The following is a 22,462-nucleotide window of genomic DNA, read 5'->3' as shown; positions in this document are numbered from 1 at the left end:
GTGACACCAGCACCACGAGTAATGCTTCCAAACCAGCCCAGGTACCCGCCAAAACACGAGGTAGGGAGTACCCTTGCCTCGTGTCCCCCACTAAACAGCTGCGGCCAATTTACATGTCTTGTACCTCAATAGCATCTTGTAGGGTATTATTGAAAATGTCGTATCCAATATCCGATAAGTGTATTTCGTCAGGTCTGAATAGCCCCGGGGACATATCGTTGGCCCACTGATGTCTTATCTGACGTCCTCCCATTTTTTGTAACCATGAACCAATTTGTATGTTAATTTTTTTCCTCCCTCTCTCCCATAATTTGGACAGCTTCCATTTTGGTCTGGGAATAATATCAGACCAGCATACCAGGGCACCGGGGAATAACTCTAGTATGCTAGCCAGGTCGGATTTAACAATCTGCACCAAACACTTACATGTCCATGAAGACAAGTCGTTGCCTCCCAGATGTAGGATTATGACATCAGCGGTGCCCTCTCCTGCTTCAGTCGCCATATGAAGGGCAACAACTGGTCCCAAAGCATGCCTGGTTTTCCCATCCATTCGATGCCCCAGCCTTTTGACGCCAGACCCAAGTGTATTCCATGCAGCCATTCACGAGCTCTTTTTGCCGCCCATCGGACGTATGAGTGACCGATAATCCATGCTTGATTGCATCTGTTTGAAGTCCAGCCTGTGCCGCACTTGTGGTGGCACCAATTCTGAAAGAGTGTGTGGTGAAATGTTTTGGGTCCAGCTTCATCTCCGTTACCGCAGCTCTTAGGATTGCGGAGAATTGAAATCGAGTAAGTGGCATACCATCGGCATGTATCAGGAGGTGCGCTCTACCCTTGGGCTGCACAGCCAGATATGTTCTCATATTATCGATTGGACAAGTAACGCATCCTGGAACTCTCTTGAGAGATATGGTAGTCCACGGCGTTCTTGGTCTGTTTTTGATTTCTGTATAGTAATAGTTAATTTTTCAGGAGTGTATAATACATTCCTCGCTAGCAAACCGCTATTTCCGTCGTCTTCCTTGTTGGCAGCCACCAGTTCACTCACTTGGAATGCCCCAAAGAATGCCAGTGAGAATGCTAGTCGAAATAGCGCAGTTTCAAAAGCGGAAAAGCAGATTGATGATAAGTGTCCATAACGTCCTTAGCATGCTGTGTGTGATGGGATGCTTGGTGTCCTTGATTGTACCTGCTTTTATTGCCCACCCAGTCATCATTTTCTTGATAATGAATGACTTGGTAGGATCACCCCAACCCCATGCTTTGGTGAAAAATGCCAATCCGGCCATGCATTTTTCTATGGTGTTCCATGTAACTCCGGCCTCCATTAAAGAGTCAATGTATCTGACCATGAGGTCCTCACTTATAGGGCCTTGCAGCCAACTACTCTTCCTTAAGAATGAGGCACCAACCTCATAGCCTTGGCAGTGCGATTTCCAAGTGGATGCTGCTACGGATCTGCGTATTAAGTCCTGCGTAGTTGGTGTCCAATGTTCCATAATCGTGCTGGCATTGGTATTCCCTGTTCCCTGTTCGTCTGCTGTTGGAACCTGCTTACGAAATAAAGGTCATTTAGCACGAGATAAGGAATCTGCAGAGCCATTACATATTCCCGGGACATGTCTAGCGTGCAGCGTGGTGTTATTATGCAATGCTCCTAAAACTATTTCCCTTAGTAAACTGACCACCATCGGGCACTTGGCAGATTGTGAATTTAAAACCTGCACAACAGCCTGGTTGTCGCACCAATATAATGTGTTTATTTCTTAACCTTTCGCTCCACAGAATAAGTGTCACCCAGATAGGAAAGAGTTCCAGAAAAGTTATGTTCTTATTAAGACCTTGTGATATCCAGTCCTTAGGCCATCTCTCCGTGCACCATGCATTTTGGCAAATGGTGCCAAAACCCCATCCTCCTGAGGCATCAGTGTGAATGTTTAGATCCAAGCTGGACAGCGGTGTCCCCTGTAGTACTGATATTTCATTAAAGTTGGTGAGGAATGAGTTCCATATCCTGAAATCAGCACGGATGTCTTTTGATAGGCGGAGGAAATGATGAGGTCGATGGACACCAATGGTTGCTGCTGCGAGTCTCCTCATAAATGCTCATCCCATAGGGATGACCCAGCAAGCGAAGTTTAGTGAACCAAGAATGGATTGAGCAACACGAAGTGTAATCATCTTAGCTGTAGTCATCTGTTGGGTAATTAATCGTAACTTGGAAACCTTCTCTTCCGGCAACCTAGCAATCATTTTGTGAGAATCGATTTCAATTCCTAGGAAGGAGATAATAGTGGCCGGGCCTTCTGTTTTACTGGGAACTAAAGGGACACCAAATTCCTCGGAAATCTTCTGAAATTCAGCTACGAGGTTGTAGCATGTGTTTTCGCCTGTTGGCCCCACGAATAGAAAGTCGTCCAGGTAATGAATAATGTTGTGCGAAGCTGTCCATTGTGCCGTAACCCAGTGCAGGAATGAGCTAAATAGCTCAAAGTAAGCGCAATGGATGGAACAGCCCATGGGAATGCATTTGTCAAAGAAATAGTGGTCGTTGAATTTGAAGCCCAGCAATGGAAAACTGTGGGGTGTACTGGCAGTAACCTGAAAGCAGATTTGATGTCCGCTTTAGCCATTAGGGCCCCATATCCTCAGGCTCACACCAGTGCTACAGCAGAATCAAATGAAGCAAATTGCACTGAGCAGTCTTCCTGTGGCAAATGGTTGTTCACTGACTGAGCCGGTGGGTAAGATAGATTCTTTATCAGTCGATATTTCCCTTTTTCCTTTTTTGGAATGACAGCCAATGGGGAAAGAAATATGTACAGAAAAGGAGGTGTTGTGAATGGACCAGCTATTCAACCCTGTGCGATTTCCGCCTCCAGCTTGGATTGAACTATATCCTTGAGGTGTATTGCCAAAGATGCATTTTCGGTATGTATTTCCTCAGTGCAGCCTTGGAAAGTTTTGATGAAAACATGACAAAAACCTTGGGCTAATTTATGGGCCTTTTGATGATATGGATATAAATCCAGCCATGGTTGTATTACGTCCAATCAAATGGGCGAGGATGCTTTTTCAAAGGGTTCCGGTTGTGGGTGCTTTAGGATTACTCCCTGAAGCCTGTTTTTTGGGAAATTTTGTGAAAGGGTGAGGTTCTGCACATCCGGTGCATATGTGTTTGAACTTGCAATCTGGAAAGGTACAGACTCTCTTGTTATACCTCCAGCAGGTATTATCTAGCCCCAGTGGTTGTTTTACCGCGAACCTGGCAGGAGATGTCCTCCTTGTAAGCCTTGACCTGGTTCCTTGTTCCATAGATTTATGGGTCATCTGGTTAAGCCATAAACTAACATCTTGGGTTCCCCAAGTCATGAACCTATTCTCCTCCATCTTGTCCCAGAATTGCTCATCATAGTTGAGCCATGCCCAACCGTTGTGCTGCTGGTATGCCCGTAAAATGTTGATAGCATAGCTCAACATGGAACCGTATTGCAATGGATCTCTGTGCCCTACCACACTCGTCATGTGCATGAAAGCCATCATCCAGTTGACAATGGTTTTTGGTATTTTTAACTCTTTGCCAAGGGTAGCTGATCCGGCTCTCCGCTTCTTTCTCTCTTCGGTTTTTCACCGCTCGTGCAGGATGGAAAAAATGCAATGTACTTTTGTTGTTTGATTTTCTTTCTAAGTTTCTTTGGCACACCCTCCCATAATTCAGAGAGTGTGGTTAGCGCTGGTGGACCCCTGGAATTCCTGTCCACAATGTTAGTGCTTATGTGGTTGTCACTATCGGTAGAGGAGTCAGAGGATGAAGAAGAGGAAGAGGTGCTAGAGCTAGAACTAGATCTGCACCTGCGCTTAGACCTGCGTTTTGACTTTTTGTTACAGCAACTTGCACAGAATCATGCTTTTGCCCATGTATCACAGACTCACCCACATTGTTGTGCTCAGTGCAACGCGTGGTTTACGGATCAAAACTTGTAGAAGGCCTTTCATCGTTGGTTCTGTAGTGCTGCATGGGAATGTCATCTCTGTGCTTTGACTCTATGCCTTCCGCGGCCTTAACTGCTGGGGTACGGCTGAAAGATTGCTCAGCTTTGCCGGTGTTGCCCTCTGATGTACCGTGTAATGGGTAGTGATCAGAATCTGGTGTTGGCCACCAGGTGGGCTTCCTCTCCTGATCATGAGATGTAGGTGTCGGTAGCGTTTGCCAATACCTCCAAGGATGTCGTCTGCTCCTGCCTCGCCGATGGCTAGCTTCCCACCGCCTGTCGTCATGATGCCAATCTGTGAGAGTGTAAGGGATGTCGCTATCCCATGGTGGTCTGGTATACCAGCCGTCTTCTTCTTCGTACCATGGTGGGTGTCTTCTGCCTCTGTATTCATGTGTTGCTGGATCAGAACTCGACCCAGTCTGTGCCAGGAAGGAAGCACCGTGGGAAGCGCTAAGTTCTTCAATTCTGCCAGTACTCAGGCGATTAGCTTCGTGAGCGTTGTGCCATGCAACATTCACAATGCCAGTCCCAGAGGTGAGAGGCTGTGACGCCAAGAAAGCGGTCGCTTCGCTAGTGATGGACGGTGGAGACTCCTCCATATCCTGTTGCTGTGCATTACCGGGCAACTGCCTGTTCACCTTGTTCCTATTTACTCCTGACCGCTCGGTTTCTTCCTCTACTTTGTCTGCTTACTGTACTTTGTCTGCTTCCTGAATGTTGTCTGCGTCCTGTACTTCTGGTGCATATTCCACGTTGTATGGTTGCCTGTTGGTCCGCTTGTAAGACGGGAGTGCATTAGTGTTGTCGGCTCTTCCACTAGTATGGCTTGCTTGTCTTTTCCTTCCAGTTTGTCTTGTTGCCATTCTGAATAGTGGGGTGAGTGGTGTAAGCTGCACCTGTATGGCCCGCCTGCTAGAGCGGTGAAATAGAAATAGAGTTAATGCGCACAATGATACAGGATGACAGCTCCTGACCCTTATAAATTGAAATAGTAATATTTCTATATAAAACAAACAAACAAAATAATATTTACAGTATAATCCTGACTTTAGCAATAATTGATTGAAAATTAAAAGGCCTAAGTCCTGCATTCCCACCCTTGAGGTTTCAGAGGCAAGATAATACAGAGCACATCAGAAATAGCTATATAGAGTCTGACTAGTGGCCACTTTCAACTTCCCTCTATGTTTACCACAGCGGGATTCAAACTCACAGCCTTTAATACTCCAAACGCCTCTCCTGGCAAGCAGGGCCAGGCATGGCATATTGCAAAGGGGAATGAGAGAAGGCCAATGTCAAGTGGAGAAAAGAAAAATGAAGGCCGATGGACCGTAAGTGAGAAACTAAGGGGCCTCATGTCCTGGCCTATGCAGGCATATGTACCAGGAAATGTCTCCCCCTCCCCCCTCCCTCATCAGGTAGTCCTGAATTCAAACCCTTGTAGCCGAAGAACATGGAAGATCCTAGCGTGCTCCGATCCTCACTAAAAGGGAATAAAGTGCGCCTCCCCGTGGGGGAGATTGGATCAGGAGTGAACCCAGTTCTGACCACATGAAAACAAAAACAAAAGGTCTATGGGAAAGGAAAACAAAAACCCTTCCTTCCCCCCGGTTCTTTTCTTTTTTTTTTTTTTTGTAAGCAAACCCAGCCATAAAAGACAGCAGCACCGCAGCATGGCCGATAAAACAGAGCTGGGGGCTGAGGCACCACGCGGCCGTGTAGGAACACACAAATGAGGGGGGGGGGGGGGGGGATGGCGCTGTCATTGGCAGCCACATGAAAAGTGAAAGAATCCTTTGGCAGCCCAGCAGCAAGTACAGGGGGAGAAAGCATCGCAAAACAGCAATTGCCCGCAACCCAATAGAAAAAGGGGGCTAAGCACTCGCAAAACCCACCGGAATGGAGAAAAACTCCCTCCCCCGTACGGCGAGGAAACGAAGGCAATAGAACTGCCTGAAACAGGAAAAACCAGCTGTCTTGCAATCCAGTCGTCGATCTCCCGGCCGCTGGGAACCCAATGGTGCCTGTCCAGCTTTTTCGCCAGCAGTGCAATCCGAAAAGGATCGCTTGTAGCTTTAAAGGGCCGCAAGTGTCATCACAGGGCGCCATCGGTGCCCCCTTGTGACGTCAAGGCCCCGGGGTGGAGCCATGACGTGGGACCCTCTCTGCGTCTTCTTCCGGGGTTAACAGGTAGGAAAGAAAGGGGGGGGGCTATTTCACCGGCCCTCACCTTTACCCTGTCGCCCCCCCCCCCCCCCATCCTCCAATCCCGTCGCTGCCCGCCGCCGTCAAGGTAGGCCAAGCATTATTCCACAATTCTCTGTATACCGAGAGGCCTAGCTTTCATACTTTTGCAGGCACTTCACTCCTAAAGATTAATTATCACTCCCCACCATTCAAACTTCTTTTCTTTAGTTGGGGTTGTCTCTCTCTCTCTTTCTCTCTCCCCAGATACTAAACTCAACTAAAGCATTTTCATATCCCTTCTTTAGATTTGTAGGCTTCTAATCACTAATGCAACACAGTCTTAATGTCTTTTATAAAACTTTGGTGCCAAGGTGAATTTAGAAATGGTTCTAGTTCTTCCTTCTCAGAGGAATGTGTAAATGTGTACATGTACCCTGCAACATGTGTGTGCATGTAAAAAACATGCAAATACATATTGCACATCCAAATAAATTCTGATGTATCCAGCAAAGTAGCAGCACTTATCCAGACAAGTTACAGTTTATACAGCTAAGTAATGGCAAAGCTGCCACTTAGCCAGATAAGTCTTAAAATGCTACTTATTCTGCTAAGTCAGATATCTGGATCACTCTAAAAAGCACTACTTATTTGGCTAAGTCAGAAAGCTGGATAAGTAATGCTTTGGGGCTGAGACTAGATTCCTTGGACCTCTGCTTCTTTCCCCCTCTGATCTGATCTACCTCATCACTTTAGCTCCACCCTTCTAATAGTTCCTAGCAGCCAATTGGTGTGCTTCTCTCCACCATAGTGGCAGGAGTATCTGGGAATTGTAGTCCTTTAGAGAGCATCTTAGCCTTTAAATGCCCTGTTTTCCTTTCAAAGACTGTTTTCTTATACTTTTATTCTTTCTGTCTTGGGCAGGGACTAATACAATTCCTCCTACATCATCAAAGCTTCTTATCTGGCTAAGTCGATAATCAGAAAAGTCTAAAAAAACATTACTTATCCAGCTATCTGACTTAGCCAAATAAGTAGTGCTTTTTAGATTGATCGAGATATATGACTTGGCAGAATAAGTAACATTTTAAGACTTATCTCGCTAAGTGGCAGCTTTGCCATTACTTAGCCATATAAACCGTAACTTGTCTGGGTAAGTGCCGCTACTTAGCTGGATAAATTAGAATTTATCTGAATAAGTGCAATATGTATTTACACATTTTTTACATGCACACACATGTTACAAGGTGCATTTACACATATTTTATAACCTGCATATATCATATACCTACAGGTTATAAAATATATAAATAGATTTTCACAAATCCCTAAATAAATATGGGCTCATGCACATGTTTCAAAGTTATCCTCTCTACATACATAAATCCTTTAAAAAAATGTTCCCCAAAGAGAACAATGATAACAGTAGCAGATGCAATAAATGTTTGATACTTAAGGCAAAGTGTTTATCATATGGTGAACATGTTATCACACTTTAATACATTGTTTCTTAATATACTGCAGTGGCAGGCAAAGGAAGGAGAAGAAAAATGTTTGAGGAGGATCTGTAGCAATAGAATAGAAAGGAACTAATAGACTGACTGTATGGACCAAGTGGTGGTCCTTATCTTACATCTTATAGAATTATTTTTTCTATGTATGGTATTTAGTAATACTAGTGTCTGTCATAATATTGGGGGTTAGGTATTTGATCTATTAGATTTTCATCATTTCTGCAAAGTAGCTTTTAGCTTTTAATACAAAAGCTGTTTTGATCCTGTTTACCTCTCTTCATTTATCAGGAGCTTGGGAGCAGTAATGAATAATGAACTGAATAAAGCAAGATTGATCACATAAACACCTGTTACAGATATAAAATATATCTCAGTATGCCTAATACTAAGAATGTGCATTTGTTTAATTTGTATTTGATTTTATTGTGCAATATTTTTTTTAGTGAACACTAAATCAAAATAGTATTCATTAAATGGATTTAGTGTGCACTTTGTAGATTTAGTGCACACCAAATCAAAATGAAAATTAAACCAATATGAAAAAACAAAACAAATATGAAAAAATGAACATAAATTTCCCAGCTGTACACCCCCACCTAAAACATTTGGGGGGGAACAAATCAGTAGGAAATGGTTATGTATCATTTCGAGACTAGGGGACAAATTTAAAACAAATTAGAGAAAGTATTTTTTTCATACACCATAAAATCAAGCTATAGAATTTGTTGACAAAACATACCATCAAGGAAGCTAGCATAATTTTGTTTAAAAAAAGGTTTGAACAAGTTTCTGGAAGAAAATTCCATAAATAATTATTAGCCAGGTAGACTTGGAAAAGCCACTACTTATCCCTGGGAATGAGCAGCAAGGAATAAATTTACTTTTTGGGATCTGCTGGGTTCTTCCTAGTACCCGTATTTGCATTGTTTGAGACAGAATGCTGGACTCCATGGATCCTTTGACTGACTCAATATGGCTTATCTTATGTTCCTATGTTCTTAATCTATTTTATTAAATATGAAGAGAATAACTTTCAAACAACTCCACACAGACGCACATATGTGTGTATATGGCTGTGCAGAGATCTTTGATAGCATTGTATATCCCAGTCCCATCATAAAATATGCATATGTCTACCTCTCGATATGGGGTGAATTTTAAAAGTGTCACTCATGTTAAAAGGCTGACATACATGAGTATCTGGGCCACGCACGAGCAATGCATATTTTAAAAGCCACAAATTACATACGTATATGTGCATGTGTGAACTAATGGGTAAACCTGGGAATGTCCTTCATGTGAGCATGTTTTAAAATCCTTTTACCTGGGCATGTTAAAGTCAACAAAGTTCTAAGGAAGATATGTTTGAGTAGCCGCTTAAAATTAGGAGCATACATACATGCGGTAGGCATTAGGGATGTGAATCGTTTTAGGACGATTAAAATTATCGTCCGATAATTTTAATATCGTCTTAAACCATTATGGAACACAATACAATAGAGATTCTAATGATTTATCGTTATAAATCGTTAGAATCGTGAGCCGGCACACTAAAACCCCCTAAAACCCACCCCCGACCCTTTAAATTAAATCCCCCACCCTCCCGAACCCCCCCCCCAAATGAGTTAAATAACCTGCGGGTCCAGCGGCGGTCCGGAACGGCAGCGGTCCGGAACGGGCTCCTGCTCCTGAATCTTGTTGTCTTCAGCCGGCGCCATTTTCCAAAATGGCGCCGAAAAATGGCGGCGGCCATAGACGAACACGATTGGACGGCAGGAGGTCCTTCCGGACCCCCGCTGGACTTTTGGCAAGTCTCGTGGGGGTCAGGAGGCCCCCCACAAGCTGGCCAAAAGTTCCTGGAGGTCCAGCGGGGGTCAGGGAGCGATTTCCTGCCGCAAATCGTTTTCGTACGGAAAATGGCGCCGGCAGGAGATCGACTGCAGGAGGTCGTTCAGCGAGGCACCGGAACCCTCGCTGAACGACCTCCTGCAGTCGATCTCCTGCCGGCGCCATTTTCCGTACGGAAAATGGCGCCAGCCATACGCGTATGGCCGGCGCCATTTTCCGTACGAAAACGATTCGCGGCGGGAAATCGCTCCCTGACCCCCGCTGGACCTCCAGGAACTTTTGGCCAGCTTGTGGGGGGCTTCCTGACCCCCACGAGACTTGCCAAACGTCCAGCGGGGGTCCGGAAGGACCTCCTGCCGTCCAATCGTGTTCGTCTATGGCCGCCGCCATTTTTCGGCGCCATTTTGGAAAATGGCGCTGGCTGAAGACAACAAGATTCAGGAGCAGGAGCCCGTTCCGGACCGCTGCCGTTCCGGACCGCCGCTGGACCCGCATGTTATTTAACTCATTTGGGGGGGGTTCGGGAGGGTGGGGGATTTAATTTAAAGGGTCGGGGGTGGGTTTTAGGGGGTTTTAATGTGCCGGTTTTGCGATTTTTAGATTTTTAGATTTTTCACGATTTTTCACGATATTTTACCCCCCCAAACGGCAACAATACGATTCCCTCCCCCTCCCAGCCGAAATCGATCGTTAAGACGATCGAGGACACGATTCACATCCCTAGTAGGCATATTTTAAACAGTACACATGCAAATGCGCGCATGGTACTAAAAGCAAGTATTTCAATGTATAAAACCTGCATACTTTTCCTATTAATTTCAAAAATATATGTTTGCATATTTTCTGTGCAAAAGTAAAGTAGGACTTGCTCATGTAAAATATGATTTACGTATAGAAGTCAGTATATTTTAAAACATGCACACACAATAATAAATTACCAGTTTTACTGATTCTTCTACCTGTTAGCCTAGTCCTTCTCCTGATCATTGAGACCTTCCTGGTTCCCCCAATTGGCCCAGATCTCCCACACAGCAATAGTACCCCATAAATCATTTTGATATTAATTATGAGATATAATTAGCCGGTGTTAAATTACACAAGTAAGTTGCCAAATGTGCATGCATAAGTCTGTTATAATTATCAGCTTACATGCATAACTGTTGGCCCCACCCTGGAATGCCCCTAGACTGTTCCATTTTCTATATGTATCTGTGCATACTTTCTAAGTTTATAAAATAGCAATTATGCAAATATAAGCTACTTGTATTTTTACCCATGTAACTCTTTGAAAATGTATCCCATAATGTATTTTTATACAAAAGGATGTAAGTAAAGCCAGCTGCTGTTAGTGATATTTGTGTCACTTTTGTTGAGAAGAAATAATTTGCTTTTTATATTGCACCTTCTCAGTTATCCTAGCAATATTCTACTACCAAGGGCTATTTGTTACTGCTTTATAGGAAATTGTTCATACCTGTGCTTATTGTTTTATTTTCTTTCCAGTGTATTATCTGATCTTATTGTAAACTTTTATTCAGCAATATGAAGCTATTAAAACAAATTTGTACTCACTTTTTCCCATGATTTGCTGGTAATTTGAACTGTTAGACTAGGAGCTTTGCCTCATTCTTAGAACAGCTGTCTCATTTCCTGTAAACTCAATTTAGCTCTAAGTAGTTTAAAGTTACAGTAAGAATCCCAGTATCGTACCTAAACTCAATACTATACTAGGAAAAAGATATATTGTTTTTGTAGTTAATCTTTTAAAAAGATATTGTAGGTAAGATAATTCATCTCTGGCCTTATGTTACAAAGTCCACGTAAGTTTGTGTTGTATTGATAGCTAGGGATGTGAATTGTTTTTTGACGATTTAAAATATCGTCCGATATATTTTAAATCGTCAAAAAATCGTTAGGGCCACGATACAATACCAATTCCCCCAATTTATCGTTAAAAAATTGTAAATCGGGGGAAGGGGGAGGGCAGGAAAACCAGCACACTAAAACCCCCTAAAACCCACCCCCGACCCTTTAAATTAAATCCCCCACCCTCCCGAACCCCCCCCCCAATGCTTTAAATTACCTGGGGATCCGGCGGTGGTCCAGAATGGTGGCGGTCCGGAACGGCCCCCTCAATAGAATCGTGTTGTCTTCAGCCGGCGCCATTTTTCAAAATGGCCGCCGCAAAATGGCGGCGGCCATAGACAAAAACGATTCGATGGAGGAGGTCGTTCTGGACCCCCGCTGGACTTTTGGCAAGTCTTGTGGGGGTCAGGAGGCCCCCCCAGCTGGCCAAAAGTTTCCTGGGAGTCCAGCGGGGTTCCGGGAGCGATTTCTTGCCGCAAATCGTTTTCGTACGGAAAATGGCGCCGGCAGGAGATCGAGTGCAGGAGGTCGTTCAGCGGCGGTCCGGAACCCCCGCTGAACGACCTCCTGCAGTCGATCTCCTGCCGGCGCCATTTTCCGTACGAAAACGATTCGCGGCAAGAAATCGCTCCCGGAACCCCGCTGGACTCCCAGGAAACTTTTGGCCAGCTTGGGGGGGCCTCCTGACCCCCACAAGACTTGCCAAAAGTCCAGCGGAGGTCTGGAATGACCTCCTCCGTCGAATCATTTTTGTCTATGGCCGCTGCCATTTTGCGGCGGCCATTTTGAAAAATGGCGTCGGCTGAAGACAACACGATTCTATTGAGGGGACCGTTCCGGACCGCCGCCGTTCTGGACCACCGCCGGATCCCCAGGTAATTTAAAGCATTTGGGGGGGTTCGGGAGGGTTCGGGAGGGTGGGGGATTTAATTTAAAGGGTCGGGGTGGGTTTTAGGGGGGTTTAGTGTGCCGGCTCACGATTTTAATGATTTTTCACAATAGTTTACACACCCAAATGGCAACAATACGATTCCCTCCCCCTCCCAGCCGAAATCGATCGTTAAGACGATCGAGGACACGATTCACATCTCTATTGATAACTTCTCATTACAAAGTATCAAATCTGAAGAAGGTATTGTGGTACTCATGTACTACAAAACCTTTTTCTTGGTCTTTAAAAAATGTTTTGACATCAATTGCAATGCATTTGTGTTTTGAATTGTCCCATATTTGAACAATTCATTTGATAGTTTAACTAACATGCATGGAAGTATTGAAGTCACCTCTTTTGATTGATTTGAAATCCGTATTATTGGGGGAGGGGTTTTTTCTCTTTTTAATTATGTATTTATTTATTTATTTTGCAATTTTTATTGACTTTCAGAATATTTACAGCCTACAAAGATTTCCATTGTTCTCCAGAAGCTCTCTATCAGAACTCTACATTGTCATCTTATCATTACAAAAACATATGCAATCCAAATAATTTGTGCTAGAAATCCACTTAGTAGAATCTTCATTCTTGTTGTAACTTAACTTGTTGCTGTATTGTGTTTTATTTTAGAACCTGCCGATAGACCTCCAGTGCTTTTGATAGCTAACTCTGAAACAATTGAAGTATTGAATCTTAATAGGATTAAAGTGTCTACAATGAGCTCGGTAAATGCAAATGAAATTCATACATTGGATTTTATTTATGATGAGAACACAGTTTGTTGGATTGAATCCAAAGATTCTTCAAATCAGCTGAAATGTTCCAAGATAACAAAAACATGGGACTTTACAGATGGCTGGGAAATTAAGATCGCCCAGTATCTTCATGGTAAGTATTTATATTTTTATGGTATAATCCTAGAAAATGTATTTATATGACAAATAAATCTTGGGATATTCACATTAGGGATGTGAATCGTTTTTTGACAATTTAAAATATCGTCCGATATATTTTAAATCGTCAAAAATTGTTAGAGCCGCGATACAATAACAATTCTCCCGATTTATCGTCAAAAAATCGTAAATCGGGGGAAGGGGGAGGGGAAGGGGGAGGGGAAGGGGGAGGGCGGGAAAACCGGCACACTAAAACAACCCTAAAACCCACCCTGACACTTTAAAATAAATCCCCCACCCTTCCAAACCCCCCCAAAATTCCTTAAATTACCTGGGGTCCAGAGGAAGGGTCCCGGTGTGATATTTTACTCTCGGACCTCCGGTGCTTGTAGAAATGGCGCCGGCGCTACCTTTGGTTTTTCCGTACGGAAAAACGATTTGTGGCAGGAGATCGCTCCCGGACCACCGCTGGACCCCCAGGGACTTTTGGCCAGCTTGGGGGGGCCTCCTGACCCCCACAAGACTTGCCAAAAGTCCAGCGGGGGTCCGAACGACCTCCTGCAGTCGAATCGTGTTGTCTACAGGCGGCGCCATTTTGCGCAAAATGGCGGCGGCCGTAGACAACACAATTCGACTGCAGGAGGTCGTTCCGGACCCCCACTGGACTTTTGGCAAGTCTTGTGGGGGTCAGGAGGCCCCCCCCCAAGCTGGCCAAAAGTCCGTGGGGGTCCAGCGGGGGTCTGGGAACGATCTCCTGCCGCGAATCATTTTTCCGTACGGAAAAACAATTCGCATACAGGAAGTCGTTCCGGACCCCCGCTGGACTTTTGGCAAGTCTTGTGGGGGTCAGGAGGCCCCCCCAAGCTGGCCAAAAGTTCCTGGGGGTCCAGCGGGGGTCCGGGAGCGATCTCCTATGCTCCTGACCTCGGGGGACAAAAAACAAAATGGCGCCGGCGCTACCTTTGACCTGTCATATGACAAGGCAAAGGTAGCGCCGGCGCCATTTCTACAAGCACCGGAGGTCCGAGAGTAAAAGATCACACCGGGACCCTTCCTCTGGACCCCAGGTAATTTAAGGCATTTTGGGGGGGTTCGGGAGGGTGGGGGATTTATTTTAAAGGGTCGGGGTGGGTTTTAGGGTTGTTTTAGTGTGCCGGTTTTTCCCGCCCTCCCCCCCACTGGACCCCAGGTAATTTAAGGCATTTGGGGGGGTTCGGGAGGGTGGGGGATTTATTTTAAAGGGTCGGGGTGGGTTTTAGGGATGTTTTAGTGTGCCGGTTTTCGATTTTCACGATTTTCACGATATTTAAAAAACCCAAACGGCGACAATCCGATTCCCTCCCCCTCCCAGCCGAAATCGATCGTTAAGACGATCGATCACACGATTCACATCTCTAATTCACATCTACCTTATAAATGGCCTGTGACCGACGGCCCGCAAATGCGCAGTAGAGCGCAGCTCTACTGCGCATGTGCGGGCAAGGATGTCGATCAGAAAAAAAAAATGGCGGTGGGGCCGCAGGAGCGGGAGGAGAAGCAGCGGCGCCGCGCGCGCGGTGCCGCTGCTTCTCCTCCCCAGATCTGCCGGCAGATCTCGGGGGGGTCACTGCCGCGCGCGCGGGAGTGACCCCCCCCCCCCGAGATCTGCCGGCAGGAGCGGGAGGAGTTAATGGAGCCGGGTGAGGGTTGCGGGAAGTCGCGCTTACGGCGCCAGGAGGAAATGGAGGTGGGTGAAGGGAGGGAGAGGGGGACTGAGTGAGTGGGAGGGAGGAAGGGAGAGGGGGACTGAGTGAGTGAGAGGGGGGACTGAGTGGGAGGGAGTGAGGGAGAGGGGGGACTGAGTGAGAGGAGAGGGAGGGTGGAGAGGAGTGGGTGGGGGAGGGGGGTGGTGAAGAGTGAGGGGAGAGAGAATGAGGGGGAGGTGAGAGACAGAGGGATGTAGCCCGTTTTAACGGGCTTTACGGCTTGTATATATATGAAAGATGAATATCTATCTTTTGAACTAACACATTTTGCTGATGAATAAGGAAACAAGATTTTATTTTTTTATTTATTTATATATTTATTTGTTTACTTTTCCTGTTAAAGCATGGGCATGCTGTTTTCCTTTCCTTATGCATTAAACATTGAAGTCCACAAAGGTATAACCTAGTATTTATTGCTTCATTACTGTTTACCTCTCTGACACTCACTGTGACACAAAAATGAGAAGTATGTGAGATATCATGCAGAGATGAGTGCATTTGACAGATGTCAAACAGACAAAACTAAAAGGAAGGGAAGGAATGTTTTGAAATTGTTATTTGGAGTCAATATGCTGAACAGTATGGTTCCTAATCAACATAAAATAAAGTAGGTGCACTATTCACATCACTGAGTTGTCATATATGTGAAAAAAGGTGAAATTTCTATTGCCCAGACTACTTCAGGCACTTGCCAAGTTCAGTACTAGATTCATCAAAATGCTATAGCACCTGTGATAAAAAAAAAGTGGGGTGTGGATAGGCTAATTCCCACAATGCCTGATACATTTCTTTTGTATGAGAGAGAGAGAGACTCTCTAAAGCTCAAAATGTAAGGTTACTATTTATACCACTATAAGAGGGGGCACTTATACTTCAGGGTGAGGTTTGGGGGTGGGGTAGGTTTTGGAGGGCAGTTTTACATACACAGTTAGAGGTCCGACAGCAATGAAGATTTTCTGTCATTTGGAGTGATGAAAGTGATTGCAGCTTGGTAGAGAGTGCATTGTACAAATCAACTCCTCTTTTACCTTTCATCACTCCAAATGACAGAAAATCTTCACTAATGTGAACTTTGCTGTTCGCACCTCTGATGGTGTATGTAAAACTGCCCCCCAAAACTAACCCCACTCCCAAAACCTCACCCCAAATTATAAGTGCATCCTGTTACAGTGGTATATTTTGTAACATTACATATTGTTCTCTACAGAAGTTCTCTCTCTCTCTCATAATAGCAATTTGCATACAAAAGGCATGTGGCCATTTTATAATATGCACACATCTTATAAAATTGACTGGAAGAACATAAATGTGCATACTAATTTATATGGATGTGTGCATGTTCCGCTACTGCTGCGTAAGTGAGGGGATTTTAATATACACACATGCTGATACAATTACCAGAAGTAATGTTATGCAGTAGGGGATCCCGGCGTATGCTTGTGTGCATAAATATTTATGCTCTGGTTTCCATTTAAAGTCCTGGAATACCCATGCCCCACTCCTTTTATGGACTTTTTTTTGTGCATATACTGGGAGATGCACGCATCCATGGATGCTTCTTAAAATACATGTGCCATACACTGGCTCGAGAGACATGCATCTCCCTGATTTGGCACGCAAAGGGCTTTTAAAATCTCAACCTAATTAATTAGAAAATAAGTTCAGAAGAACAACCAAAACTTAGTTTAGGAAAAAGGAAGAGCTTATTTTATATTCCTGCAAACACATTCCAAAGTGTTTGGACAGATTTTTTTACACACCTCTATGGAGTAAGGCCTCCCAATTTAGCCTTCGTTTCATCACCATTAACTCTCTGATCTTTTTCTAACATCTGTATGTACAGTATGCAAAGTAGACAAGCTTTTTATAAAAAGTAGATGTAATTTTAACTATAAAGATAACAAAAGTTCACTTTCAGTTCATGATTTTCTCCTTGTATTCAGGGCAAGCTTTGGTATTTCAAGACTGTAGGACAGCTGGCTTGCATCCCATAATTTAGCACCTTACCAACGGTTGTCATCCATATGGTCTCAGTTAAGGACCATACCTCACTGTCATGCACCTCTACAAAAATAGCACACATCTCCGTAAAAATGTTTAAAATGAATAGGGCAGCACAATATCTAACTACACAGGGGCAAGACTTTTATGTGGCTGATTGCTATGTTTTTACCGCATATTTTCACTTCAGCTAGGTTGTGCTGAAAATTAACTCAAATCTAGCTAGCTAAAATATATGCAACTAACTTTTCATTGGCTAGACCCCTTTCCCAATCCGCAAACTCTGATCACATGTGGGAAGCCCCCCCCCCCCCCCAATGACCTGGATCCCAAAGTTACATAGAAAGGACCTATCCTCAAACTTGACACCCCTCTTCCCCAGGCTATCATCACTCTTGGAGGCAGAAGGAAGTATGCTTACCTCCGCCCTGTTCCAGCCCTGAGTTCTCAATGCCACCAGAAAGAGCACTTGGCAGAGGACAGTTTTTGTGCTGAATATGATACCCTCTTTCTTCTCTTTGGCTTTCTACAAGGAAGTAAATGCATTCTTGTATAGTTTTTTGTAGAATGAGCATACTTATTTGGAATGAGCATACTTTTTATGGAATGAGCATACTTCCTTCAGCCTAGGAAGTAAAGAATGTGATAGGATTAATTTTCCTGACTTACATAAAAACATGGAAATGACGGCAGAAGAAGACCAAACGGTCCATCCAGTCTGCCCAGCAAGCTTTCACACTTTTTTTTTCATACTTTTCTGTATTTATGTATATTACAAGACATTTATGTTGCAGCAGGATTACTATTAGATGGAGTGCACATAACCTTCTCAACATCTTCCACGATGGGTAGAACTTGAACATCACATGGTTTCTCCCATTCCTTTAGACTGGACACCATTATTTAAATCTAATCATAAAGCCTTTTCAGAATTTGATATTAAGTTTACGGTCTCAATAAAAGCACAACTTGCCTCCCTCTGTGGTACAACCCAATGCTTGAGATCAATAAATTAGATTTAATTTGGGAAATCTGGCAAAGCTGTGGGATTTGGATCCAGGGGTAGATTTTAGTTTATGGTCTGTGTACTTGTTTTCCTTTTTTGATACAATGGTTTGGGTTGCCAGGCTCACAATATTTTAAGTTAATGCAGTTGCAGTAATGTATATATTAGTGCCAATCCTGAACTTATGCTACTTTATAAGAAATTGAGGTGTAAAGGTCCTGTCAATCCAGGATTCTATAACGCAATGAAGCTACAAAGTGGGATGGTAATTTTCAAACCGGTGCACATAAGCACATTTGCGAGCATGCACACATTTGCACACATGCACACTTTGCATAATATGTCGATCCATGCCCAGGGACACGGACATTTTATGACAGACACATGCTTATGCATGCATGTTATAAAATAGCCTGGCTGCACACACATATGTGCAAACTTTTCAAGTGAGCATGTTCATATGCATGCAAATCCTGCTTCCACCATGTAAATCAGGGGATTTTAAAAGGGGTGCATGCTGATACCATTCCTAGTTTTATCAGTTCATCCCTAGTTTGCATAGTTAAGAAATAGGACTGCCAACCCCCCAGTTTGACAGCCTTCACTCCCCAAGTTAGCCCTGACCCTTAAAACCTCACAGATCTGCCTAGTTTTCTTTACATTTTAACTTACATGGCATCCATAGCAGATTTAAAGTTACGCGGCAAAGGGCTTCAGTGCACATGGGTCACATCAGTATTTTTGTGCACATCTTAGGTTCACACTCCAAAATAGCCATGCCCCACCCAGATCACACCCTCCCCCATACTTGCTGTGGGAGATGCACATGTTTCTCAACAGCTTTTAAAATACCTTTGGTACGCATGAGCCTGAAATCTTCGCACATCCCCTAATTAATGCATGCGTTGGGCATTTAAAATTCATCTCTAAGAAGCAGGGCTTCAGTTTGGAGAAAACCTAGGAATCAGCTCTGAACTATGATAAGTATACTGGGCCAGATTTTCAAAGGGTTATGTGCGTAACCAGTCTTACGCACGCCTATTTTCAAAAGGCCCGGCGACACGTGTAAAGCCCCGAGATGCTTGTAAGTCCCGGGGCTTGCAAAAAGGGCTGGTCCGGGTGTGGGTTGGGGCGGTCCAGGGGTGAGGTCAGAGGTTCCCGGCACAGCGGCCATTTGTGGCTGTGTCAAGGATCGTGTGCTGGCAGGGCTGAAGTACGTTTTCAAACAAAAGTGAAAAAAAGGAAAAAGGTAGGGGGGAAGGGCGGAGGTGGTAGGGGAAGGGAAGGGAAGGTGGGGTGGGGGGTAGGGAAGTTCCTTCTGAGGCCGCAGGTTATAAAATCAGGCATACATGTGTGCGCATCAGGTAGTGCACGCACATGTACACCCGCACGCACGTTTTAAAATATACACCACTATGTCTTGGAAGTGCTTTTGGAACTCAGTGGTACTGGTTTCTTTATGTTCCAGTATTACTCAGTCCATGTTTTTTGTTACTCATTGATCCACATGGATAACCTGGAAGCTTTTTATCCTGGTATTTTGAAATCACATTTTTGTTGGCCATGTATAAGTGATAAAGTAACTATATCTCATGTGCTCTTTTTTATCCTATGTAAACTCTTTCTGGGGTAATGTCTGGCACAGGATTCTGAAGATCAGTCTTCTCAGCTCTGTTTATTATATCCTACCGAATTGTGATTTTAAAATCACCAACACCGAGAATTCCTCTTCCTCTTACCTGCTATTAATTAAGTTGACTTAGAAAATAGCCACTGCTGTTACTAGCAATGGTAACATGGAATAGACTTAGTTTTCAGGTACTTGCCAGATTCTTATGGCCTGGATTGGCCACTGTTGAAAACAGGATGCTGGGCTTCATGGACCCTTGGTCTGACCCAGTATGGTATGTTCTTATGTTCCTCCACAGTGGAAATTAGTTGATTTTCTACTTCCCATAGCCTTGAAACTTTTATTCTCTAATTAAAATGATTTAACTCTATTAGATGGTAACTGGTGGTGGAATTCTATATGTATGATTTATAAAAATGATTCAGCTGTGGCTATTAAACTTGGTTTTCCGCACCTGCGGAAACAAGTCCTGGCATGGGCTCACGACTCCCGTTGCTCCGGTCATCAGGGACAATCCCAGACCTTGCAGACCCTGCACTGATACTACTGGTGGCCAAAGGTCAACAAGGATGTCCGGGCTTTTGTAGAGTCCTGCCAGTCATGTGCTTGCCACAAGAGGATCCCCCATTCCCGTTCGACTCCAGGCTTGCTCCAGCCTTTACCTGCACCCTCGGAACCATGGACCCATTTGGCGACCAATTTCGTCATCAATCTGCCTTTATCCAGCGGCAACACGATCATATAGGTGGTTGTCGGCCAGTTTAGTAAAATGGCACACTTCGTGCCACTCCCAGGATTGCCGCCCGCACCACAGCTGGCCCAGCTGTTCGTCCAGCACATCTTTAGACTACATAGCCTACCAAGAAGTATCCTATCAGATCGAGGGCCTCAATTTACTGCCAGGTTTTGGAGGGCCCTATGCAAAAAGTTTGATGTTACCCTGGACTATATGTCTGCTTACCACCCGCAGACCAATGGTCTTGTGGAGAGAACGAACCAAACCTTAAAGCAGTTCTTCCGTATTTACGTCAACGAGAAACAGGATGGCTTGGCTAGCCTGCTACCCTGGGCAGAATTTGCACTCAATTCTCATCTCTCCATGGCTACCGGATCCTCGCCAATTCAGATAGTGTATGGGAAGCAGCCACACCCTCCGCTGCCAGTTCCCATTCCAGTTACGTCCCCGGTAGCCCAACTCTCTGCAGATGAGTTACACCGCCTGCGGATCTCCACACGGCGCGTGCTGATCAAAGCCAGTCAGGCGGCAAAAAGGTTTGCTGATCAGCAAAGAAGACCATATCCGCCCCTCAGGCTGGGCCAAAAGGTATGGCTGAGCACGCAGTTCATCCGCCTGAAGCTGCCATCAGTGCGACTGGCCCCGTGATTTATTGATCCGTTTCCCATCATCCGACAGGTTGGTGCCATTTCATATCAGCTTCATCTGCCGCCTTCCCTCAAGATACACAACACGTTCCATATTTCCCTCTTGAAGCCTCTGGTGTTATCATGGCCTTCCAGCACGCCTCCGACTCCCCAACCTATTGCCTCCGAAGATGACCTCACTTATCAAGTTCGAGAGGTCCTGGACATAAGAAAGCATAGGAAGAAATGGGAATACCTATTAGCATGGGAAGGGTTCGGCCCCAAAGAAAACACCTGGGAGCCGTTGGCCAACATCTTGGATTGAGGCTTGCTTGAGCAATTCCACAGAGACCATCTGTCTAAGCCCAGGCCTTCAGGGAGGTGCCCTAAAGAGGGGGGTACTGTTGTGTTCCACGACCGTGGAAGGCCACGACCGCGGTCCCCTACCATGCCCATGACTGTGAACTGCCACGGCAGCTCCGGATAAGGTCCCTGATCCTTGCCCGTCACTTCGCATGGGCCCCAGTGATGGTCGCCAGGGGGAGTCATCCCTGCTCCTCCCTCACGGCGTCCAGCAGAGTTTCTCTCCGCGGAGGGAATCCAAGTTGGCCGCCGCCATCTTTAGGCGCGAGGCCGCGCCTCCTCCTCAGATTTAAAGGGACCTGATCCCTTTAACTACACTCAGCTGTTCCCTATGAGCCAGAGCAGAGGAAGTATAAAAGGAGGCTTCCTCTGCTCATTCCTCGACTTGGCAACTTTTGGGTTAGTTAGGTCTGCTTGCTTCGGTGAGTTCTTCTACTTTGGATCCTTGTTCCTGTCTTGTCTTGGTATTCCTGGTTCCTGACCAGATTGGCTAGCGGTGATTCCTGGTGTTTGACTTCGGATTGGCTAGCGGTGATTCCTGGTGTGTGACTTCGGACTGGCAAGCGACGATCCCTTGGTGTGTGACCTCGGACTGGTAAGCGACGACCCTCTGGCACTTGACCTTGGATTTCTTCTTGACCATCGTCTCCAAGGGCCCACCTAAGTCCCAGCAGCCCGGGTCCCTAAGGGCTCCTCCCAGGGGGACCGTGGGCTTCCAGGGGTGAAGCTCCAGTCAGCCCTTGCATCAAACGCTCAACTCCTTGACCTCTCAAAGGTCCACCTAAGTCCCAGCAGCCAGGTCCCTACAGGCTCCTCCTGGGGGGACCGCGGGCTTCCAGTAGCGAAGACACAGTTCTTTTCCTCGACATCACGACTCTTCTTCTGCCTCCACAGTTGCCTCAGTCTCCAGTGTCGAGGGTCAGCTGGTAACGTCTTCTGCTCCTGCCTCGCCACCCGATGGGAGAACCTACGGATCCTCCTCCTAAGGTATACCATCATCCCATCGGCCCAAGGGTTCACAAGCCTGAGCATAACATGTACACTGTTATTTGATGCTGTGCTCCCTCGAGCCAGGGGCACCACTCTTCAAATACTAATTTGATCGCCAGCAATTC

The 22,462-nt window shown here is 45.2% G+C and overlaps 1 protein-coding gene across 1 annotated transcript in view; it reads left to right on the top strand.

Annotated features, from left to right (window-relative positions):
* Positions 1–22,462, top strand: part of LRP1B (LDL receptor related protein 1B) — a 3,516,099-nt gene that overhangs the window by 1,399,641 nt on the left and 2,093,996 nt on the right. The window contains 1 exon segment of the mRNA XM_029607894.1: positions 12,978–13,235. Coding sequence (XP_029463754.1) covers positions 12,978–13,235 — 258 coding nt within the window.

This window comes from Rhinatrema bivittatum, chromosome 6 (genome assembly GCF_901001135.1).
Source record: "Rhinatrema bivittatum chromosome 6, aRhiBiv1.1, whole genome shotgun sequence".
NCBI lineage: Eukaryota > Metazoa > Chordata > Amphibia > Gymnophiona > Rhinatrematidae > Rhinatrema > Rhinatrema bivittatum.
Note: the sequence above shows the minus strand (reverse complement) of the source record. Positions and strands in the feature narration are given on the sequence as shown.